This window comes from Hordeum vulgare, chromosome 3H (genome assembly GCF_904849725.1).
Source record: "Hordeum vulgare subsp. vulgare chromosome 3H, MorexV3_pseudomolecules_assembly, whole genome shotgun sequence".
NCBI classification, from domain to species: Eukaryota; Viridiplantae; Streptophyta; class Magnoliopsida; order Poales; family Poaceae; genus Hordeum; species Hordeum vulgare.
In genome coordinates this window covers 610,099,533-610,124,401 of record NC_058520.1, presented here as the reverse complement: position 1 = coordinate 610,124,401, position 24,869 = coordinate 610,099,533, and the positions used below count along the sequence as shown (strand labels likewise).

The 24,869-nt window shown below is 43.9% G+C and overlaps 2 protein-coding genes across 4 annotated transcripts; both read left to right on the top strand.

The window, feature by feature from the left end:
• Positions 1 to 4,110: 4,110 nt before the first annotated feature.
• Positions 4,111 to 7,853, top strand: LOC123441088 (F-box/FBD/LRR-repeat protein At1g13570-like). Of its 2 annotated transcripts, none has more exons than XM_045117611.1 (4): positions 4,111 to 4,358; positions 6,159 to 6,995; positions 7,087 to 7,242; positions 7,344 to 7,853. In XM_045117611.1, exons 2-4 carry the CDS (start codon positions 6,180 to 6,182, stop codon positions 7,629 to 7,631), a joined length of 1,260 nt encoding a protein of 419 aa, XP_044973546.1. In that variant the 5' UTR covers positions 4,111 to 4,358; positions 6,159 to 6,179; the 3' UTR covers positions 7,632 to 7,853. The 2 variants fall into 2 exon arrangements, with proteins under 2 accessions (XP_044973546.1, XP_044973545.1); XM_045117610.1 differs by having other exon boundaries at positions 6,154 to 6,995.
• Positions 7,854 to 14,780: 6,927 nt separating this feature from the next.
• LOC123441087 (F-box/FBD/LRR-repeat protein At1g13570-like) lies at positions 14,781 to 17,869 on the top strand. 2 transcript variants are annotated; one of them, XM_045117609.1, is made up of 5 exons: positions 14,782 to 14,910; positions 16,043 to 16,454; positions 16,581 to 16,893; positions 16,983 to 17,138; positions 17,238 to 17,869. In XM_045117609.1, exons 2-5 carry the CDS (start codon positions 16,060 to 16,062, stop codon positions 17,505 to 17,507), a joined length of 1,134 nt encoding a protein of 377 aa, XP_044973544.1. In that variant the 5' UTR covers positions 14,782 to 14,910; positions 16,043 to 16,059; the 3' UTR covers positions 17,508 to 17,869. The 2 variants fall into 2 exon arrangements, with proteins under 2 accessions (XP_044973543.1, XP_044973544.1); XM_045117608.1 differs by having other exon boundaries at positions 14,781 to 14,910; positions 16,043 to 16,893.
• Positions 17,870 to 24,869: the final 7,000 nt, after the last annotated feature.

Sequence of the window (24,869 nt, the reverse complement as noted above, 5' to 3'; positions counted from 1 at the left end):
TTGGATCTCGCAGAAAATGGAGAAAGCACGCCACCGACGACTAGCGTTTGTACCCAAAATATCTTACATGCCTCGATGGGCTGGTGGTGAGGGGCTCTAAATAGCCAGCTCACGAGCTAAAAGCAGAGAAAGGAGAGGAGCTCGTAGTGGAGCGTGCCTGATCTTGAACAGCGACGCGGGGAAGGCTCCGAGCCGTTGGATTCTTGATCTGCGGTGGAACTTGCTTCACTTTAACGAACCGGTACCTCCTCATCTCAGCCGTCCGATGCTTCATCAACACCTCCAGGCACAACCAGCACGCAGGAATAGGGGAGGAGCCTGACAGGAACGCGGCAAGGAACAACAGCAGTCCGGCAACAGCAACGGCAGGGGAAGGAGGCCGACCTGGAGGGGCAGCTTGCGCGCGGGAGACGAGCGCGAGGCAGGCGCGGCGAGCACGGGCACGAGGAGGCGAGGCACGGCCCGCGGGGAACGGCGCGGGAGGCCAGAGGAACCGGCGCGGGGTGGCTCGGCCTGGGGCTGCGGCGCGGGGGGACGAGGGAGGTGGCGCGGCGGGGAGCTAGCGCGGCGGGGCTGCTCGGACGGGAGGCCGGCGAGGCAGGGGCTGGAGGGGATCGGGAGAGAGGAAGTGGCGGCGGGGCAGGAGAGAGAGGTGCGCGAGGGGGACGAGGGATGAGGCGCAGCGTCGCTAGGGCTGGGGAGGGAGCCGGCTGGGCCCGGGCCGGCTCGGGAGGCTGGCTCTCTCTCCCTCCCTCTCTTTTGTGTTTTTTTTAACTTTTAAAATAGAATCTTTTAAACAAAGAAAAGTTTTTAACAAAGATAAAATAAAAAAAATGCCTTTGCTCCTTTGAAAATTTATACCCCAACTATGAAATAGCTTGGGCATTTTTAAACAAATAAAAATGAAACCTTTTTTAAGAATTAAAATAAAACCCTTTTTTTATTTAAAGAATAAAATAAGAGCTCTTTAAAGGAGAAAAGAAAATGAGACGGTTTTTAGAAAAATAAACAGAAGGAAAAAATAAAGGAAACCCAAGGGGCGGCCCCCACATTTAATAAAAGAGTTTTTAAAAGAAGACGTATTTTTTTTAAAAGGGTTAAAACAGAAACTTTTACATAACCCCAAAACAAAATCAAAAAGAAGAGAGGAGGGGTGTTCCTATCGCCCTAAGACTCGGTGAGCACTCGAAGCACACACACTCAAAACACCACACGCGACAGACGATGCCATGCATGACGCGACGATGCAAACTAAATGATGATGCAACAAATAAAACTAATCACACGACGGAAACGGAAATAAATGGGGAATCTTTTGGAACGTCGGCCTCGGGCTGTCAGAGGGACCCAATCATCTACCAGGAGCACTCGAGCATCGGACGACACACTACAGTGTCAATTTAGAGCATTTACAGCCAGACCTATTAAATATGATCCCTTAAACGTTCGTGGACGTGTCCGATCTGTTTTGAGTTTTGAGCCTCTATAATTTGGTCCGCGTAGCCACAGTTTTAATTTTTCTTTTCATATGTCCGGTCACTTGCACGTGATTGGTGAAGAAAAAAAGAGAGAAAGAAAATAATGAATAAGAAAAGAGAAAATGTGGTCTGAAATGGGATCGCGTCCTATGTAGCGGACTGACCGGGCGCGTCCGCGCATCCTCGTATCGTCCTCATATTCGAGATGGATATGAGGGGTGCCGACCAATTCAGACGTTTGAGACGGATATGTGAAGTCCAATTGAATCGTATTTTTATGACCGGTTAATGATTGGAAGGACGTTCCGAGTGTTTGAGGAGCATATAGAAGGTCCAGTTGTGTCGTACTTTTGTGACCGATCTGTGACGGTAACTCGACTTACAGGAGCTCGGAAAGAGCACCAGAGACGACTCCTGTCAAGTATTCATACCCCACAACATACCTGTTGTTGCGATGAAAGAGATGACAACAAAAACAAATCTTATCAATCTAGAAAACCAAAAACAAATCTATCCTTTTCCAGGATAAAAAAGAGTGCATGTTTTTTTTAGAATCATAAGAAAATGCATCCATGTATGAGAGACTATTCTAGTGGCATTCAGCCCGCGGGCCACATATATGGCCGAGTGCACCCCAATTAATTGTGAAATCCCCATCCCTGCAGCGGCGCAGAGACACCGTTTCCTCCGCTGGCGCAACCCTAGACACAGCACGCCCGCAGCGGCCGGCGGCGTCCTGCCTCCCTCTCCCCACCGCGCCCCGTCTTGGCCCCAAGGACACAGCGCCCTTCTCCGCGCCCCGCTCCAGCAGCAAGTTGGTTTTGCTTCCTGTTCCCACACGTTTGAAACTCGAGACCTGTTTGTTTGCGGTGGATTAATGAATGCTTGTTGGCGAATCAGTTGTTCTCTAGCATCCGCTAGTGCTAATCTCCAGAATTAATTCTTCTGCTAGCATGCAGGGAATCAGGAACCATGGAACGAAGCGATCGAACGCACATCACGCATCCGACGCAACGCTTCGCCGGCGCGCTGGGTCTAAACATTTCCCTATGTTTTAGGGGTTTATGTGGGCATATATGTGGTACGTATATAGCATGAGAAAAAGGAAAAACGGCCGATACTTACTAACCATTCAGCGGTTCAGCCCAATATAACCTACCCACCCTCACACCACGTGGCCCAGTGGCCCAATCTGTCCTCAAGCCCGATGCTGAAATCCCCAACGTTTCCACCACCGGCGTGCGGCGCAAAAGGAAATTTCAACCTAGAGCGGCGGCGCAGGCATCCGCCGTGGCGTAGCGGCGGCGCCCGCGCTCCGGCTCGGTCTGCAGGCAGTGTTGGGCAGCGCCCTGCCGCAGCGGGCGAACGGCGTCGCCTTGCCCCGTTCTTTGTCGCTCCGCATGTTCTGTTTGCTGCCAGTTTAGTTCACATACTTGTTTTGGTTCAGTGGCTTAACTGAATCCAGTTCAGTACTACTCTGTTATCTACAGTTTAGTGCTAATTTCTCAGAATTAATATTTTCCTAACTAGCACATTGATTTTGCAAGAAAGGTTAGTCAAATGTCGGTTGGAACCTAGTCTTGTACTCCCTCCGTTCCTAAATACGGAGTATAAGTCTTTTTAGAAATTTCACTAGAGGACTACATACGCAGCAAAATGAATGAATCTATACTCTAAAGTATGTCTATATAAATCCGTATGTAGTCCCTTAGTGAAACCTCTTAAAAGACTTATATTTAGGAACTTCGGAAGTATTTATTATTGGAAAACATAATTTTTGATCCGACTAGGATTGTGGAATGTGGTTGCTTATAGTTAATGTTGGAATAATCAAGTGTTTTATTTTAGCAACGCCAGCAGTTGAGTTCAGTTCTATGATGAATGGAAAAACACCGGACTTGTTTCCCTAAACTTCCATCTCTCGGTTGTACCTTTTTTTTCTTTTTTTGGTTATGAACAAGCAACTTACTTAGCAGTTAGTACACCATTTAATTTTTGCATGTGTTGTATTTGAAATGTGGTAGAATCCACACTAACTTAGGCCCCCGTTTTTGGAAAGAGTTAATTCATTTTTACCCCCGTGATTCATCCTTTTGATAGATTTTACCCACTTTTAGAAAATCCTCAATTTATAACCCTGTTTATCACCTTTGTGCCACATTTTATCCCCTTGTGATCGAGTTGACCCCCAATTTAGTGCTGATTTGGCATGCCATGTAGGCGGTTCAGTATCGTGATGCTCCGATTGCCAATACCGTTATGCTCACTCAGGTTCAGTACTTCCAATTAAATCGCAGAGTGCAATCCAGGGAAAGTGGCTTGTAGGAACAAGACTGTTAATAGTATCCCATGTTTTGTACCTTCTTGTGGCTAGCCATAAACACCGTCTATCTTAGCATCTATGTGATACTGGAAATAAATTAAAACTTCGAGCTTTATGGAATTGTTCCAAAAGAGACCAAATTCACTAACCGGAGCTACTAACTATCAAAACCCAAAGATGATGGCAATTCGAGCATTCAGTCGGACCAGCCTACCCCCTCCCTATTCATACATGGCCCAGTGGCCCAGTCTCTCCTCAAGCCCAATTCTGAACTCACCGAACCCTATCCCTCAAAAGGATAAAAAGAGGAAATTGGAACCCTAACCACAGCGGCAGCAGGGGGCGGCGGCGCTCCTGCATAGGCGCATCCGGCTTGGCGTCAAGACGACGTCCTCGCACCTCTGTCCTCAGCGCTCCGCTTTTGCAGCAGGCCGAACTTGGCAGTGTTGAAGGCGGCACCAGGCGAGCGGCGTCGTCTCCCCTCTTATCCGGTGCTCCTCTAGCAACTGAGCGCGGGGGTCATCGAGCCACATCGAACACCAACAAGCGACATAAGAGTAAGTTGATTTGGCTTCCTATTTGATGACTCAAACAATTTCAAGTTTTTTTTACCAGTTGTATGAATCTATGCCCAATCTTGTGCTACATTTGTTGTACAATTAGTTGATCGCATGGTTTGTCAGGTTTGTTGCTTAACTTAATCCAGTTTATTACCAGTATGTTATTCACATTGTGTTTTTTTTTCTATTATCTAACATATAAAGTGACAATCTCGTAGAACTTATATTTTCCTACCCAGCATATTGATTTGGTAAGAAATTTAATCAATTCTCAGTTGTACCCTACATAGTGCATAGTATGCCAGACATAATCATTGGTCGAATTAGAACAGTCATGATGAGTAACCATGACTTTAAGCTATTGCATCCCGATCTTGCTTATATTTAGTGTTGTGATAAGCAAACTTTCCAAGTTACCAACACCACAAAGAAAAATATCATGTTAAAAACATATTGTAATCTGTCTGTATATATTAATTTGCCAAGCCAAAAAATGATATATAAAAACATATGCAGAAGTAATAACAGGTTGCCAATTTTTGAAACATATGCATCGTAATAATAGTTGCCATCGCCAAAAATTATTTCAAGAACTAAACACTGTAACATAAAGTTGCCATAGCAAAAAGCGTTTTAAAAAAGAATATACATTATGATGAAGGTTCCCATGTGAAGAATCATTATCCTGGCAACTATACAATTCACTTCACGAGAATGGATTTTTAGTACTCGGGTGTCTAGACACCCCCTTATCGAAACCGTACATTTAGAATTCACCACATAGAGATCTGTGACATAATGTATGGTACCACAATTTTGATTAGCAGGTGCAGCAGTTGTTTAGCGCTGGAGGATGCGTCTATTTGAAATGATTCTGGGCCTAGTCTATCACAGCTCATAGGCTGATTCCACCTAGCGATGCAAGTAGCGAGCTGTCGAGTTGACATGTCGAGCACATGTTCCATTGCTCTGACAGTTGAAAGAAACACTATGGCAGAACTCTTTTTTTAATGCAGTACTCCGTTGAGTGAGAGGACGCTGCTGCGTATGGCTTTGAGAGTGACCCGGAGAAAAAAAAAGAGAGAAATCGCTTAAGAATGAACTTTACTTTTTGGAGATGTGACAAAAAAAATGGAGAGAAAGCATGTGAGAGAGAACTTCACCTTTTTCTTCGAGAAGTGACACAGAAAAATGGAGAGAGAGGGAGAGAACGCTTGTGAGAGAGGAAATCACTTTTTTTTTAAGAAGGAACAAGTGAGAGAGAATTTATGCCCGAGATAAAGAGATGTTTTTTAGTAGGTGAGAGAACAACTTGTGCATGCATGATGATGTGACCATGAGAGAGATGCATAGCATGAGGGAGAGAGATGTGCACGGACTGCAGCCAGTTCACGTGCTACCTCTCTTAATTTGCTGTGATCATAGTCCACTCACTGCAAAACCTAGGACTCAACACGAATCTATAAAAAAACTGGGCGCACCGGATAACGGGGTGCCTAGACACCCGGATGCTATAGCACCTTTTCGTTCACTTCATATATGCGCCGGCCAGACTTGTTTTCCGAAACTCCCATGTTTCAGCTGTTGCTTATTTTTTGCTTTGCCATGAACAAGCAACTTACGCAATGCACCATTTAACCTCTGCAATCTTTTGGCTGTTGCTTATGTTTTGTTCTGCCATGAACAAACAACTTACGCAGTGCACCATTTACTTTTCTGCATGTATCAATTTTTTAGTGATATGTGGTAGAATCCTTGCTAATTAAGTCTCCCTGTCTTTTGAAAATGCTAGGACAGTTTAATCTGGGTTCTGAAGCAATGAGTACCTGCAAAAAGGCGACGACGGAAGCTATATCTGTTCCAGACAGACTGAGCAGTCTACCTCCAGAGTTAAAGGGAAACATTCTCTGCCGTTTGAATGTCACAGAAGCAGTTAGGACTAGCACATTATCAAGTACTTGGAAGAATGTATGGGCTGATATGCCAAAAATATCTCTGCGCGATGGGAATTTTACACGAACCAAGTTCGTTACGTTGGTTGGTATGGTGTTATCACTCCACAAGGGAACAGTAGAGCAGTTTGATATTTCAGGTAACAAAAGTTATCATGATGAGTTTGCTAGGTGGATTCTCATTTTGTCAAGGAAATCACCAAGATCAATTACAATCGAGTTGAACCAAGGGCCAAGGTATAGGATTCCGTCGTGCCTATTTTTTATCAGCAATCTGAAGTCTCTACACCTAGAAAACTGCACCATCAGCTTGCCCCCGTTATTCCATGGTTTCAAGAGCCTAACTGACCTATGCCTGAAATATTTCTCCTCCACGGACATGGATATCCAAAATCTGATCTCGTTCTGTCCCATATTGACGGATTTGATATTAATATCTTTTAAGGGCATCCACTCTCTAAATATTCAAGCTCCTACACTGAAATATCTAGTTGTTGACGGGGACTTTAAATATATTAATCTGGATGCCCCTAATCTGGAATGGGCCTTTCTCTCTCTTCGTCACAAAGCTAAAGCATATCAATCTGTTTCAATTGCACATGACAAGGAAAGCTATGTCAAACAGTCATTGGGAAGCTTAAGTGACATCAAAACACTTCTAATTGACCACTTTTTCCTGAGGGTGAGCTATCATTATCGCTAGCATTACTATGGCCTTCTTCTGTCTTCTGACTAATCTGTGTTGCCAATGCTTCTTTATTTTCCTGCTGCAGTATCTATCAAAAGGGTGCATACTTAGGAAGCTGCCTGTCGTGTTTAGTTGCCTGGAGTACATTCTTCTTCAGATATGCTTTTGGGATCAGAGGCAAGTCTTGACAGCTTGTTCATTATTTAAGAATGCCCCTAACTTAAAGGAGCTTGACATATCGGTACGTATACCTTTAAACCCTTTCCCTCACTCGATCACAATCCATGTGTGTTGTCTTTACTGCACCTGATGAGTAATGAGTTGTGGAAAAAATATGTGCAGAGTGTAACCTTCAAATCGGATCGCCCAATCACATGGGATCAGGATCAGGCGAGCATTCAAGAGCTTAACCTTCAAATGCAAATGGACCATCTGGTAACGGTGAGTGTGAACTGTTTTGGGGGTTTGGAGTGCGAAGTCAATTTCGTGGGAAAGCTACTGAGCTGGGCACCAGCTTTGGAAGAACTGCAGATAGAATGGAAGGGCGGAAAGGACTGCAGCATGGTTCATGCCAAGCTATTAGCTCTGCCGAGGGTGTCTCCCAGGGCCAAGGTCATTGTTACATTTTGATAAGCATGCTCCCTCATCTCTTTGCTGATGTAATTTGCTGCCGAGTAGGACTATTTTGGCTTTGTTCATGACAATGTACCAGCTACGACTAGCTGGTAGTTATATGTGTGCATCTAATGCAAATCATCAGGTAGAGGTAGTGTCTGTTATCAAAGACATTCTGTGGGAATATTTAATGTCCCACCAACATGTGATTTCCATATGAAACAGTTCTTTTTGCGAGTAAGTTTTCCATATAAAACACTGTCTATGTGTGGTCTTGCGAGCAGCATTTCCGTGTTAGCCTATGCAATCCTGTGGGAAAAATATGTCGTCATAGCGAAACAAACCATGTGATTAGGTGCATAACCTATTATGGTTAAGTTGATGAGCCCCGTGAGAATTAATTAATGACAATCAACTTAGGCTTGTTTAGATCCTAGTTGATCTTACTGCTGTTCACATACTTGTTTAGATTCAGTCACTAGTAGAAAATGGTCCATTTATCCCGGTTCCAGAAACCCATTAGCCCCGGTTCTGGAACCGGGACTAAAGCCCAAAACATTTAGTCCCGGTTTGCTTACCAACCGGGCAGAAGGGCCTCCATGTGGCCGCTGCGGGGAGCCCAGGCAGGAGGACCTTTAGTCCCGGTTGGTCATACAAACCGGGACCAAATGACATCCACGTGTCAGCATCTGGAAGGAGCTGGTTTTTTTTAGGGTGGGGGTGGGGGTGGGGAGTTTCGGAGGGTTAATTTAGGGGTTTCATATTGTGTTAGCTAGCTAATAGAGAGAAGTATTCTCTCTTTCTTCGTGCTTGGTCGACGCTAGCTACTATACATATAGAGAGAATTCGACGCTAGCTAATAAGAAAATGAAGGAAACCATTAATTACACGAGATTGTCAACATGTATAGAGAGAATTGACATCTCTTTCTCCTAACATCTTTCCAACGCTACTACGTATATACAATAACATCTTTTCCAATCTCTAACATCATCTACCTAAGATCTAATCAGAAATTCGCATGGTATTCTCCGTCTTTAGGTATGACGTGGTCAAGAAAGAATCCCGCCAATTCCTCTTGAATTGCTCGTATGCGATCATATGGTAAGGGTTCATCCCGCATCTGCCAGATCTAATTTAAAGAAGGGGACAATACATGTATATATATGCATAAAACTCAACACAATTGATGGTAATATATAAAATAAAATTATGAATATTATTTACGTACTTCAAATTGTTTGTCAGAGAAGCCCCGCTCAGAGGTCGAGAGACGAATGAACTCGCATACGTAGTATGCACATAAAACAATTCCTTTTTTCTGGTACAAGCACTTTACGAGAATAGAGTTCAGTCAAACTGATAAACAAGCATGGTAATGATATACTGATGATAATTTGAATCAATTAGAGATGCGCGGAACTAGCTAGTACTACTTACTTTGGAGTGCGTAAATTGCAACTCTTTGTTTATAGTGGAAACCTTTTTGATGAACTTCTTTCAAACTCTGCCAGACAAAGAAAATGATTACTTGATATCAGGAAATTAACGAAAGTAGCATGCCGATATGGTCCTGGTATTGACTGAACTTACTTCTTGAGCATTGCAGTCATGTCCGCATAATACTCGGGATCTTTACGTCTCGAGTCTAAAACACTCGAGTCTAAGTCAGTTACTTTTGCCCCGTCAAGCTTAATGGCTAGCAGAATAAAGTGGTAACTGCGCACACATATATAACTCATCAATTACATTACTTAACCTCGAGTAAGCGAAACCGAGTATACAAAGAAGACAACAACATTCACTTGAAATTGTAAGGAAAGAGTATTTCCCTTTTGTTTTGATTTATAAGGAACGAGTTTAGCAAGTTCTCCTCGGTCTCTTTGATTAATTTTCGTACCGACCATTCATTTATGGCATCTGGGCTAATGAACCCAACGTCGAAGATTCCTGCTTTTTTTTAATTCGACGATCTTCAATCTGCATAATACATATAGTGAGGATAATTATATATACATGCAATGAACGAGTTGAGCTAGAGACTTAACTATAAAAGTAATACTTACAAACGGTAGAAAGTCATGAGTTGTTTGTCGAGGGTCAGTTGATTGTATAACTGAAATAACTCCACAAATTCAACAGGCATCACTTGAGCTCCAACGAATTCGTGCTCTGGTTTCACTGCCATATACATAGTGTTTTTCCCAGACTCCCTGCAGGTTTTCATGTAATACTCATGCAATTTGTGCATCATCGTTGTTAGAGGAGGATGAACAGGTTTAACGAGAGACTTCCCGTGCACGTATTTATATTGTTCTTTTGTTACCTCAGCCGTTTCAAAAATTACATCATCCCACAAATAATCATCAGGATTGGTACCGGGCACCATCCACGGATGATTAACGATGACGATATCGCTAGACACCTTGAGCGGGGGCACGATTGCTTCTCCTGTTGGACGAGCTGGGAAATTGTTTTCCCACTTCTTCGTTCTGCTAACCTTGCATCACTGCTAGCCGCGTCATTGGTAGCAATCAGTAGTTAAGGCTTCAGGGCAATTCATGACCGAACCTTCACCCTCTCCAGTGATGTACTTAGCATAAATGCACCATTTAGACAACTTGACAACAGTTCACATGACAATTGAAAATCAAGACTGATTTGAATTAAAAATAGCGTTGGTGCGTACCCTATCTTCACGAACATCTAACATGTGACCGCACCATGTTACATCAGCGGTGCTTCTATAGGTGAACTAAAATACATTGATAGTATCAAATGAATTGGTGCTTCTCCTCAGTCAATAAACTATGTAGCGATTCTCCCTCTCTCCCTCCCTCCCTCTCCCTCTCGGCTTCTCCCCCGCTCTACAACATCACAAAGTCTCCCCCCTCTATTTCTCAGCTTTACCAGTAAAAGCGAATAGTAGCGGCAATAACATCGTAGAGTGAAGAATCTCATCTCATCTCTCTTTTTTTGTCACACATCTCTCTCCCACTGGGATCTCTTTGTCATTCCCTGCTCTATGTATTTAAAAATAAGAATATTTGTTATCTTCATCAGTAAATAAACAGTAAAAAAGCAGAGGACCAAACTAAAGTAATTTGGAATGAACATAATTTTACCACTTCCGAGAAAATAACACTTAATTTTAACTCCACGAGCATGCAGTAGAATTATTACTATTGGATACTGGAGACAAATGGCTTTGTAAAGGGTTTCATGCACTCTTGTTGATGTGTAAGTACATCAAACATGTTCAAACAAGCAGGAATTAATTTCCTAAAAAAGTAAATAAGTTGTACTTCAGTAAGACTATAGAAATCCACACTGAAAAATAAATGAGTTTACTTCAGTAAGACGATAGGTATCATCACACTTGGAGACATAACTACCACAACAATATAGGATCTGCAGAAATAGAAAAAATATGAGGTGCAATCATGGGGTACAACTTGCAGTGGTATAGCCCACCTCATAATTTTCTCGTGTGATGAGCTATTCCTATCATCCCTGGGTGTAAAGATAGGACACAAAAACAAAACAAAACAAATCCGTCATAAGATTAAAAGTCACAAAGCATTTACAAAGTCCTATGAAAATTACAACTGATGACTATTTAGAATGGATCACTGGCGAATACAATCAAATTCTCAAGTACCTAAGTGTACCACAAAATTAGGCCAATTTAACTAATATAGGTTGGCCACCTACAAATCAAATCTAAGGCTGGAATACAAATCATCCTGGACTAATAACTAAGTAACACAAATGAGCTAGCAAAATATTTAAGATGGCATACTAATATGCTTCCATGGCACCTCAATGAGCACTAGGTGACAAGAGGGGGGGGGGGGGTTGAACCTGCTGCCATGAGAAGATTATGAAGGTATCAAGTCACTGACCGGTGATATCCCTAATTAGTCACTGCAAAAATGCAACTATGTTTTCCTATAACTTGAGGAAATTGATGTGAGCCCAACAAATGAAATACATATGCAACTATATTTTCCTTGAACTCGGAAGAAATTGATATTAGCCCGACAAATGAAAACATATGCAACTATGCTTTCCTATAACTCGGAAGAAATTAATGTGAGCTTGCCAAATGAAATACACATGTAACTATGTTTTCATGTAACTTAGAAGAATTGATGCGAGCCTAGCAAATTAAATACAAAAGAACAATCTTAAAGATAATAAACATATAATAGGTACGTACCTCAACGTAACCACAAACAATATCAATCTACATGTTAAAATAGCACCAGATGATACCCCAAAAATAAGCCTGAGTAGATGATAATAACACAAGTTTCCCATCTAGCATCTCAATCTAAAACCCAAGGATCATGTAGCATTTGTAGAAAGGGAACATCAACTCAAATGTACAGACATAATAGAAGTTTCCATAATGCAATTGTTTTTCTAAAAGTAGAGATATATCAGATATTCTGTCGATCTGTACTCTAAAATATTTAGGAAGCCTTCACCAACTATCTGTTTTGTGATAACTTAGTACTAAAACAAGTGATTATAATCAAAGGAATAACTCTTTGCAGGCGCGTGAAACAAGATCTGCATAGTTGTTGATTTTATTAAGTAGGAACAAAATGTAAATCATACAACAAAAATATAGTCCAATGTAGTGCAGATGACGTCAAACGTCTAGGTGAGTATCTAAAGGCCTACTCTTAGTGCTTGAATTAGAAAAACATTGTCATTATAGCAATCTGGATTAGCAATTAATACTTGTCGAATAGTTTTAGTTTTCCAGATTTTGGAAAGCTACAAGAGTAGTTGCCTCGTTTTCAAGATGGCTACTAAATTCTACAGGAGTATTTGATAACCACATTTTCTTGACCATCTCAACTTATTTGGATGATGTTCTCTTAGATAGCTCTATGGTATACAATATGGGATAAAATTTCACCATAAAAACTAAGGGGGCGTTTGGTTATGAGGTTTCCCTCATATGGCTAAGGATGGAGACTTTGCAGGTTGAGAGATGACCAAGGATATGGGCAACAAGATTTACTGAATATGCTCTCAAAACTTGGCTGAGTACATCCACAAAAATCTGGCAGATACAGCTAGCCACCCACTCTCGTTCCTTCGTAGACGTAGCCGGTCCAACACCAACATCAGCTCCTAATTACTACTAACCTCGGCCTCCAAACCTTCCTCTAGCAGTCTCCACACCCACCTGACCTCGAGCATTATATGAGAGACTTTCTCAATATTAATATATCTGAATCAGTGCCGAATAGAGAATGCAATTTTCATCAGATAATCTAAACCATATCCAATAGAGCATTAACATGCATAAACCATATCCATTTGAATTAGTAGAGACAAAGACAAGATCATGCCTGCCCCAACTTGTTTGGGACTAACGGCTTTGTTGTTAGATCCATATCCACCTGGATCAGAAGGATTGGTAGATTCCAACACAGTAACCAGCATCTGAATAGCCCTTGACATACCACCATAGAGAAACACATCAACAGTAAACTATTTCCGTAGACACAATCCAGGTGTTTCTCCACTTTTACTTGAAAGAACCTTCACACAGATCACTTCAAAAGAAAACTTCCATGTTCATTTAAGGTACTTCCCAAGAAAATTACATCTAGAATGCAAACAAAACAAGCACCTCTGATTTTCCAAGGAATCTTGAAATGAAACCAACTAAAAGTTGACACTCAAATATAGCCACTGAAGAATCACATCCGCCACAAGCATGTCCACACAGTTCAAGAAAGAGATATCCCAGCTCTACCTTTATAACATGGTAATATAGCACAATCCCCTTCATATAATTTGACATTTATAGGGCTGCTAGGCCAAAGCAAATATATCCGGATAGACCTAGCAAACCTCTTTCCAACTTCCTCTAATCTTATTGAGTCTGACTAACTATGAAGGAACGAGATCAAGAGCAAAAAATTACTACAAAACTTTGACTGTCTGAACTATTTCCAACACGTTGTTTTTTGCCGTAAAAATATGAAGTACTTTGTATGCAGAACATTACTGAATCACCTTGAATTGAAAAGAACGATCAAAACTGAAACTACAACCCTCAATCTCTCATTCGGATAACCAATCCACCATAACGAACAAAGATGAAACTAAACGGACTGATTTGCACATGTATACCAACAGAGCTCGTTATTCCAGCCTGCCGAATATAATCTCCATTACTCATCACAACCTTAAATCAAATCAGCAATCATGATCATGATAATAATAAGGATATTTCACCAACCTAAATGACATCGCAACCAGAGCATGATGGATCCCTAAATCAGATGAGAAGTCATAGCAAAATAGATTAATCGCGACCCTAAACCAAAGCAGCAAGGTTCAGAACAAGGTGCCAATATCTTAGGAACAGAAGAGGAGAAACAACCGAAACTAAGAACTCAACATCGATAGAAGTAGGACCTCAACCAAGACAAAACGCTCGCCTGGAATACAATCAAACAAGGAAAAGCGAAACATGAGCGTGAGATTGGAACCGATTACGAATACAATACTTGCGACTTAATCGATGACGAGAGGTAGAAGAGAGGAGAGGTGAAGTCAATCAAACCCTTCGATGCGAGAAGGCGGCGGTGGCTCCTCTAGGACCTCGTAGTTGGTGATTGCGGACCTCGGCGGTGTGTACCGACGACCATCCGGAGGTCCGCAATGAAGGCGGCGGCGGCTCCTCTCGTTCCTCGGCGGCCGCAACTCCTCTCATTCCTTGGCGGCGGCGGCGCCTCTCGGATCTCGGCAACTATGAAGGAGCCCCGTGGCGTCCTTGACGATTGACATTGGAAATAGATCGAAGGAGCCTAGTTGCCTGATTTTTTTGTTGTAAGTGCGAGGGGGAGAGACAAAAAAAAAAAATCAGAAAGTGGTGGGACGAAAGACGAAAAAAACCAGACAAAGATGGAGACGAAAATTAACCGGTGAACGCCGGCGAAAATGGTCTGTTCAACTTCGTGTTCAATATATTCGCCAAAAAGAAAAAATCGTGTTCAATGTGGCCCGATATGGCCCAGTCTCTCCTCAAGCCCAATTCTGAAACCCCTGAGCCCTCTCAGTCACAGACCATTTCGTCGTTCCCTCCGCTGGCGCAGCCCTAGTCACCGCACGGCCGCGGCGGCCGACGGCGACGCGGCGTAGGCACCCGGCGTGGCTCGTGCCTCCGTTCCCCGCCCTTCTGGCCTCTGCGTTCCGTCTCGGTGGCAAGCCCAAGGCTGCAGCAGGTTCTCCGGCGCTCCTGCAGCAACCGAGCCGCTCTGTAAGTTGGTTTTGCTCCCTGCTCCCTTATACTCCCTCCGTTTCTAAATATAAGACCTTTTAGATATTGCACTATAAACTACATACGGATGTACATAGACATGTTTTAAAATGTAGATTCACTCATTTTGTTCCGTATGTAGTCTCCTAGTGTAATCTCTAAAAAGTCTTATATTTTGAAACGGAGGGAGTATATGAAATGCAAGAAATGTTGGCGGCGGATTCATGAATTAATGAAAGGTCAGCCTATCTGTATCGGAAAATTATTAACGGCTGGCGAGATTGGTTGCGACTCACTCGTTCCCTTGTATTTGCTTCTTTAGATCTACAGTACAGTAGTTGCTTACTGAATCCAGTGCTAATCTAGATTGCTTTTTTATTCTCAAGCCCTGCAGTGTTAATTTCGCAGAGTTATTATTGTCCTGGCATATTTTCTACTCTAAAGCTTATACTACGTGCATGGTTTTAAGCTCGTTTTGAAATGCGAGACCTGTTGGCGGCGGATTCATAAATTAGTGAAAGATCTGCCATGCTCCATAAGCAGAAAATTATTAAGGGTTGGCGAGATTGTTTGTGACTTGTATTTGCTTGTTTACATCTACTTGCTTAACTGAATCCACTGCTAATTTAGATTGCTTTTTTATTCTCAAGCTCTGCAGTGCTAATTTCGCAGAGTTGTTATTGTCCTGGCATATTTGCTCCTCTAAAACATACTCGTACTACGTACATGGTTTTAAGTTAGTGCATGTCGATCATGCTTATATTTAGTGTTGGAGTTAAGCACGTTGTTGCTCCTGATTTATTTGAGGGCAAGTCCACATCTAGGTTAAGAAATGAGGGCCTGTTCTGGGGAAAATTTACTCTGTCCTTAGTTAGAGCTGCATTTCATCATTTCCCAACGTTGACAGCCTCTCAATTATATACCCTATTTTTTTTGTCCAATTGATATTTTGCAGGACAAGTTTTCTGGGGTAAATTGACCCTCCGTTCAGTTCTGTTCATAGAAACATACCTAACCCGTTTCCCTAAACTGCCATCCCTTGGCTGTTGCTTATATTTTCTTTTACATGTATTGTATCTTTAGTGATATGTGGTAGGCTGCACGCTAATTTAGGCTCCCTGTCTTCTGGAAGTGCTAGGACCGTCTAATATGGATTCTGAAGCAATGAGTACCTGTGAAAAGGCCAGGGTGGAACCTACATCTGTTGTGAGTGCAGACAGACTGAGCAGTCTACCTACAGAGATAAAGGGCAAGATCCTCTCCCGTTTGAAGGTCGAAGAAGCGGTTAGGACCAGCATCTTATCAACTACTTGGAGGGATGCATGGGCTAATATGCCAGGAATATATCTGCACGAAGGAAATTTTGCACGAACCAAGTTCATTATGTTGGTCGATATGGTGCTAGCACTCTACAAGGGAACCATAGAACAGTTTGGTATATTATCAGGTAAAAGAAGTTACCATGATGAATTCGCTAGGTGGATGCTCATGCTGTCAAGGAGATCCCCAAGATCAGTTATAATCGAGTTGAACTCAGGGCCAAGGTATAGGATTCCCTCATGCCTCTTTTCTATCGACGGTCTGATGTCTCTGCGCCTGAAAAACTGCATTATCAGCTTGCCCCGGGTATTCCAAGGTTTCAAGAGACTAACTGTCCTCTTCCTGAAAAGGTTCTCCTCCACAGACAGGGATATCCAAAATCTGCTCTCCTTTTGCCCTGAACTGACTAATTTGAGATCAAGTTCTTTTGAGGGCATCAACTGTCTAAATATTCAAGCTCCTAAACTTGAATCTCTTCATGTTGATGGGGACTTCGAAGAAATTAATTTGGATGCCTCTAATCTGCACGAGGCCATTCTCTCTACTCCCAAAGCTAAATCATATCAATCGGTTTCAGTTGCGCATGACAAGGAAGGCTATGTCAAACTGCCATTGGGAAGCCTAAGTGAGATAAAAACACTTGCAATTTTTGGTTTCATGAAGGTGATCTATTTATTTGCTCCAACATTAGTATGGCCTTCTTCTGCCTTCTCACTAATCTCTGTTGTCATTATATTATTTTCTTGTTGCAGTATCTATCAAAGGGGTGCATACTTATGAAGCCCCCTGCCGTGTTTACCCGTCTGGAGAATTTTTATCTTGCGATATGCTTTTGGGACCAGAGGCAGGTCTTGACAGCATGTTCATTGTTACAGAATGCCCCTAACTTGAAGAAGCTTCACATTCGGGTACGTATGGCTCCAGTTAATTCTCTCCCTCTCTCAATCACCAGATCCATGTTCATTCTAGTATTTAAGGCACCTAATGAGTTGTGAAAAAAAATGCAGAGTGACCCTTTAAGCACGCGGGATCAGGATCAGGTCAGCATTCAAGGGCTTACCCTGGAATTGCAAATGGACCATCTCATAACGGCCAGTATGATTTTTTTCAAGGGTTTGGACTACGAAGTCGATTTCTTGGCAAAGCTGTTGAGCTGCACACCTGCTTTAGAAGAAGTGAAAATAGAGTGGATGGGCGAAATGGACCGCAGCATGGTTCTTACCAAGCTATTAGCTCTTCCAAGGGTGTCTCCCAGGGCCAAGATCATTGTTACATGATAAGTATGCCCCCTCATCACTTTGCCGATCTAATTTGTTGCAGATAGAATTAGATCTTCCAAGGGTGTCTCCCAGGGCCAAGATCATTGTTACATGATTAGTATGCCCCCTCATCACTTTGCCGATCTAATTTGTTGCAGATAGAATTATTTTGGCTTTGTTTATGCGAATGTACCAGCTAGACCTGGTGGTCATTTATGTGTGTGCACTGGACTCAAATTATCAGGTAGAGGTAGTGTGTTTTGTTGAACATTCGGTGGGAGTACTTAATGTGCTATCCGCAAGTGTTTTCCATATGAAACGCCGCAAACCAGTGCTGTCGTTCCTCAGATGCATCAGTTCAGCTCGTCCTGTTTTGTGCCTGTGTTCTTCTTTGTATGGTACATTCCTGGCTGTAGCGAATATTTGTGTCCATGAGACGTGATCACATCTAGGAAGGCACCTTCATGTTGTATCAACAAGAGCTGAATCAAAGACATCTGATTGTTCTTTCTGCATGTGATCAAAGTAGCTCATGCCTGAAATCAGTCTACTTTCGGAAATCAAAGCATTTATCAGGTTGGTTTGTATTGGTTTCAGGTTGGGATGAATGTTTAATGCCGTGAATATTACGTTCCAGCTCTGCAGTGCTATATCCCAAATCACCGATTGTCAGTTGAATACGTATTATTTTTGTATATTTCTTTTCAGGAAAAAATGATTATTTAGGTATGAAAGAATAAATATACTGTGTGTATGAACTTTTTTTTTAGCATAGTACAGACGCAAGCGCTTATATACACGCACATACACTCATCGCTATGAACGGACATCCCATCCCTATGAGCACTTCCAAGAAACTGAACCTATATCTATGAACTTGTTACATGATCTATAAAGATGAGTATGTTTAGACTAGAAAAAAAAGTATGGTATATACTATAGTACCATGTATGGCAAGAACCAAGAAGTGCACCGATGGACGCAGTGGCAGCTGCATGCATTGGCATCGACGGTGCGCGTCCCTTCACGATTCGCATCAGCACAGCGTGCTAGCTAGACGGGGACGTTGGATTTTGCATTTTGGTTTGCATCGTACTACAGTATATGCCAGCCTAATCGAAGGACCAATCTGACAGCACGATCTGACACAAGGCTAGTATGCATCCTGTTCGATCACACTCACACGTCGTAGGACATCACGGGCCATTACCACTGTCTGTTTCAACTGCACACAAGCGGACCGTTTGTTTTGATCCGCCGTGGTTAAGCCAGGATGCCCCAGAGTTCATCCTCTGCTCGCCGTATCCGGACAGCTCCAGTCCACCACGGCTGCCATTGATCTTGTGCCCAAGGTGTCCCGAGACCAGGACAAAGGTAGTTTGTGTCCGACAGACCGGAACCCCGCCATCCGCTTCTACAAAATCCCGAACCATGCAGTGCACTTGCTAGGCAGCGATTAGAGCATCTACAACCGAAACTTTCAAACTCGTCTCAAACGTCCAGTCACTGACCGGTCACAAAAAATCGATCCAGGCGGATCCCTTAGAGCAACCCAACGGGTCGATCTAAACGGATGATGATTTTCACTAGTGGAGAAAGGGGTATTAGAACCGGTTGGTAAGGGCCTTTGGACCCGGATACACATCCGGTGCTACGTATCCGGGACTAAAGGCCCCCCACTTTAGCACCGGTCTCTTACAAACCGGTGCTAAAGGCCTCCACGTGGGCGCCGAAAAGTGCGCGCAGGCGGAGGACCTTTAGGACCGGTTGGTAACACCAACCGGTCCTAATGCTTTTTTTTTTCTTTTTTTTTTTTCCTTTTCTTTTCAGGGTTTCCGATTCCGTATTTCGGTGTTTCCGTGTTCCGAATTTTCAGGGTTTTCGTTTACGTGTTTCCGGTTCCGTATTTCCGTTTACGTCTTTTCGATTCCGTGTTTCCGATTCCGTGTGTCCGTGTTCCGTTTTTTACGAACACGTAATCGGAAACACGTATCCGGAAACACCGATTCCGTGTTTGCGGTTAAGTGTTTTTCCGATTCCGTATTTGCGGTTAAATGTTGATGCACCAAATAAAAGTACATATATACATGTAACACGAAGTACTGGACCAATTATCATTACATAATTTGAAGTTCGTTTCCTATATATAGCTCTATACTTGCATAGAGAAGGGAGCTGGCTATTGGTTCATAGGATGGAAAAATTCTCCGCCTTCATCTATGACTTGCGTGAGGAGAAATCCTGCCAATTCCTCTGCAACTGCCTTGCAACGTTGGATTGGTCTTAGCATCGCCCGCTTTCGTTGCAGCTTTAAAAGAAGTAGATGAAAACAATTAAGTTATGAACAAAACTAACATAATTGATGGCAACATAAATAAAGTTATGAAGATCCGGTTACGTACCTCTAGATTTCTGGAAGTACGGGATTTCTCATTGATAATCCTGTGAATGTACTCGCAAACGTAGTATCCACAATAATCAGTGACCTGTGGTTGTTGCGGGACGCCCTATATACGAGAACATAATTCAGTCAAATTAATAATAATCAAGAGAATGGTAATGGTATTGAAACCAGGGTACGTAGTACTACTTACTTTGTTAATCTGAAAGTGGAGCTTGTCTGCCCATGTACCGGGTTCTTCCTTGATGAACATTTGCCAAACCCTGGCCGACAAAGAAAAATGAATACAAGAGTTAATTATTACTTACTTGATACCAGGAAATGAACGAAAAAGAGGCCGATGAATGAAAGAGGCCGATATATATATACCTTTAAAGCATCTGACGCGCGCTCTTCCATTTGTCAGCGTCCTAGGTTAACGGGTCCCAGACTTCAATCACTCCTTGATCGATTCTAATGATGAACAATATGAAGTGGGACCTGCGCACGTGTACACACGCAGTCATGCATACTCATCAATTACACTTAACATCAGGTAAGCAAAATGGAATGTGTACAAGACAGTAACACTCACTTGAATGCGTAGGGCCAAAGTATTTCTTTTTTAGTACTTTGTCGCTTCAAAAACCTTAGCAAATCATCCGGTGTATCCTTGTTGAACTTTTCTATTGTCTCTTGATGAAACGAATACGGGTCAATGAACCCAAAGTCCCAGATTCCTGCCAGCCTGCATTCACGAATCTTCATTCTGCATAGTAGCGTACAAAAAGAATGTCTCGTGAGTGATAATTATACGGGCAATGAACGCGAGCTTAACTAAATAATTAAATTACACAAATAAATCACTTACAAACAGTAGCAGCTGACGATAGCTTTGTCGAGGGCACGTTGATTGTACATCTGGAAAAAATCATCGAACCCAACCTCCACACCGTACTCTCCGAAGTAGTGTTGATCCTGAACTGCCGCCATGATACAGTCTCTCTTTTGCCTTGCGGCCTCCAAGTACCAACCATGTAAATTCCATAGTTGGGTTGTTAGAGCACTAGGATTTTCGACCAGAGGCTGCTCGGGCTTATATTTATATACCACATCAGCAATAGCGTAACCTACGTCGCCCATGCGTGGACCGGACACTGAAGCCTGGTCAGATAACACCTTGAGCGGGGCAATTGACTGTGCTTCTTGTTGTCCGAGCTGGGGAACTTGTTTCCCGCATTTCGTCTGCTCCGCCTGCTTCATCTGCTCCGCCTGCTTCATCTGTGCGGTGTGCATCTTTTCAATGAACCGTTCATAGTCTGAAAGGGGCGGTGGCGGCGGCGGTTCAGGATAATATAAGTTGTCGATGGTGCGCTCAATTTTCCACTTTGGTACGTTCTTCAGAGTTTCCTTCCAGATGTCTGGAGGGGGCTTCAGGGGAAACCGTGCGAACCATGCTTTGTTTTTGGCTTTCACGGCCTCGTCTAGTTCCTCCGGAGTCATCAGGGCTGGTAACTTCGGGGGAGTCTTGACTTTATTGGGTTTCCTTTCTCTCTTCTTGGGAGGACTCCCGTTTCTTCTGAACTGCAGCTTCCGCTTTGCCGTACCCGTAGTGCGCGCATCCGTCGGCTCACTGGAGTGCACGGGCGATGGACACTCGGCCTCGGGCTCCCTATCTTCGTTGTGGGGTGGACTTGGAGGTGCGTTGGGGGTGGACTTGGAGGTGCGTTGGGGGGTGGACTTGGAGGTCGTGCATTCTCTGTACGAAAGTGAAAAAACTATTTAAAATAGGCTTACATGTGGTGCAACATTCAGTAATTGTTGGAGGTGGTGCATAATTGTACCTGGAGGAGTCGGTGGCCTTGGCGCCGCGTTAGGAAACACGATGTGTTTCTTCTTCCACAAGATGATACCAAGCTCCATTTCTCCCAGTGTCTTCTCGCCTTCACCTCCAGGAATATCAAGCTCAATTGACTGGCATCCCGGCGTAATTGTTGACAACCCGACACAAGCATGGGATGCTGGAATCTGACCACCATGGTAGGTTGCTCCAGGTTGATTCGGTAAAGCATAGCCTAACGCCACCATGAAGGATATGTTCCCCATTGGCATATGTATCTCACAGTTTGTCTTCTCCGTGACATCATCCACGGGGTAGTGAGGCGCCGACGGTTCGACTGCAGGACCGTCTTCTAGCTGCAGCTGCGTGGAACCCACGCTGCTTCTATGCTGAGATGGGACGGCATCTGCTACAGGATCGTCTTCTAATTGCTGCCTATCAGCGTCAGGTGCAGGATCTTCTTCCTCCTCTTCAGTGTCAGGTATAGGGTGTCCCCCTTTCTTCAAGAGAAACGACACCTTTTCTTCTAATGTCGCTATCCGTTCCAGCGCCTTCCTCTTGCTTCTACCACGGCTTCTGTAAGTGCCAAGGTCCGCCGGAAACCCTTGGTTCCACGGGGTAGTGGCTCCAAAGCCTCGTGTTCGTCCCCACTTTTCGGGGTTCCCGAGTGCCTTCGTCAACTCGTCGTTCTCTCTATCGGGAACAAAAGTTCCTTTTCGAACAGCTTCTATTGCCTTCTCTAGATCTGATACGACTTGTCTTATTTTTTCCGACCATGGTCCCTCAGCAACAATCATCCCAGTCTCAGCGTCCAACATTGCCCCATGCGCGAACAACCAGAACTTGGACCTATCGGGCCAGTCATGTGTCTGTGGAATGATATTTCTTTTCAGAAGCGCATCTTCATAGCGTCGCCACCTAGGCAGGGCAGTCATGTAGCCACCTGACCCCAAAATATGGTGATATTTCTTCTTCTTCGCATTCTCCGTATTTGTGGCTGATCGGGATGTAAAGACACCCGATTTCTTGTACGCCTTAAAATCAGGTCAAGCGTCTCTTATCTTCACTAGGTGCCCAGTGAAAACTGGATCTTCGTCCTTATATTTCTTCCACAAGTCTTTCTTCCACCTCTGGAATTGTGTGGCCATCTTCTTCAAAGCCCACTCCTCGACTTTCTTCTTCTTATCTTCCGCTACGCTGAAATTTAGCCAGACCGTCGCAAAGCACTCTTTTCAATCTGTCATCGACATAAGTAGCTCCAACGTTGGCGCCGGTCTTCGGCTTATTCCATTCTATTAAGTTGATCGGGACCAGGTCTCTTACAACAACTCCGCACTGATTTACAAATTTGCGATAAGTTACTGGGGGTTCCAGTGGTTTGCCATCAGCAGCAACTTTATCGATCGAGTACCTTGCAGTATCTTTCAACCTTGCGGCCGGGCCTCGTTTCGACTTTGTCTCAGTACTTGCGCTAGGTGTTCCGGAGGGCACCTAAACGGGAAAATAATGATTCGTTACTAAGTGCAATACAAATTAATTGTTGCGTCAATAGTGACTTGAGATATACATTGGCAGAGTTTGTTCCGGAGGGCACTTCTTCATCTACTACATCTTCTATATTCTCAGCTCCGTCACCGGAGTCGTTCAAAAATTGATTGCTAAACGCATGCCCACCGTCGTCATCATGATATATGGCCGTTGCATCTTCAAAAATCATCTGGCACATGTATCTTTCCTTCTCTGCCTCACCCATTTCCGCGAGCTGATCGGCGTGCTGATCATGTGGTTCTTGGGGATCCATAGCTCAACACCTACTAGTAACAAGAATTTAACTTAGCAAAATTATTTACGGAAAAGTTTTACGGAACCGGAAATTTTACGGAAAAGTTTTACGGAATCGTCGGAGTCGTAATCATCGCAAAGTTTTACGGAATCGTCGGAAAGTTTTACGGAATCGTCGGAAACTTTCCCCGCAGTTATGGAATTAATCGTCGGAATCGTAGGAAAGTTTTACAGAATTGAAATCGTCGGAAAGTTTTACGGAATCGTCGGAATCGTCGGAAACTTTCCCCGCAGTTATGGAATCGTCGGAATCGTAGGAAAGTTTTACGGAATTGTAATCGTCGGAAAGTTTTACGAAATCGTCGGAATCGTCGGTTTAGGGTTTTACGGAATCGTCGGTTTAGGGTAAACTATGAATCGTCGGAATCGTCGGAATCGTCGGTTTAGGGTTTTACGGAATCGTCGGAATCGTCGGTTTAGGGTAAACTATGAATCGTCGGAATCGTCGGTTTAGGGTAAACTATGAATCGTCGGAATCGTCGGAATCGTCGGTTTAGGGTTTTACGGAATCGTCGGAATCGTCGGTTTAGGGTAAACTATGAATCGTCGGAATCGTCGGTTTAGGGTTTTACGGAATCGTCGGAATCGTCGGTTTAGGGTAAACTATGAATCGTCGGAATCGTCGGAATCGTCGGTTTAGGGTTTTACGGAATCGTCGGAATATGATGAAGGCGGCTTCACGTAACTTTTTTTTATAGGATGTCCTTACGTGAATATACGAAAATATGGATATACGAAAATATGGATATACCTTTGAAGACGGCGCGTCGAAGAGGCGGCGAGGAGGCGGCGCGAGGATCGGCGAGGAGGTGGCGCGAGGAGGCCGCGCGCGAGGAGGCGGCGAGGAGGCGGCGAGGATCGGCGAGGAGGCGACGGCGCGGCGAGGAGGCCGCGGCGCGAGGAGGCGGCCGACGCGGCGAGGAGGCGGCGGCAGCGCGCGAGGAGGCGGCGCCGCGCGCGAGGAGGCGGCGCCGCGAGGAGGCGGCGGCGCGGCGAGGAGGCGACGGCGCGGCGAGGCGGCGAGGAGAGATCGAGGCCGAGTCGGGAAGGAGAGAAGGCACGCGCGGGAAGGCGAGAAGTTGGCGACCCCGGAGAGGTATAGGGCCTTTAGCACCGGTCTGTGTTAACAACCGGTGCTAAAGACCCTTTAGCACCGGTTGCTAACACAGACCGGTGCTAAAGGGTCCAAAATTCGGTCGCGAACCGAACCCACCTTTAGGACCGGTTGTTGTTACAGACCGGTCCTAAAGGTCACCTTTAGGACCGGTTGTTGTTACAGACCGGTCCTAAAGGTTTTTTTCCTTTTTTCTGTTTTCTG

Excerpts from the sequence above, each read along its gene's own strand:
- LOC123441087 (XM_045117608.1), top strand. The coding sequence starts at position 16,060 with ATGGATTCTGAAGCAATGAGTACCTGTGAAAAGGCCAGGGTGGAACCT. Across the intron at positions 16,894-16,982 it reads CAATTTTTGGTTTCATGAAG|TATCTATCAAAGGGGTGCAT; the intron begins GTGATCTATTTA and ends TTCTTGTTGCAG. Across the intron at positions 17,139-17,237 it reads TGAAGAAGCTTCACATTCGG|AGTGACCCTTTAAGCACGCG; the intron begins GTACGTATGGCT and ends AAAAAAATGCAG.
- LOC123441088 (XM_045117611.1), top strand. The coding sequence starts at position 6,180 with ATGAGTACCTGCAAAAAGGCGACGACGGAAGCTATATCTGTTCCAGAC. Across the intron at positions 6,996-7,086 it reads TTGACCACTTTTTCCTGAGG|TATCTATCAAAAGGGTGCAT; the intron begins GTGAGCTATCAT and ends TTCCTGCTGCAG. Across the intron at positions 7,243-7,343 it reads TAAAGGAGCTTGACATATCG|AGTGTAACCTTCAAATCGGA; the intron begins GTACGTATACCT and ends AAATATGTGCAG.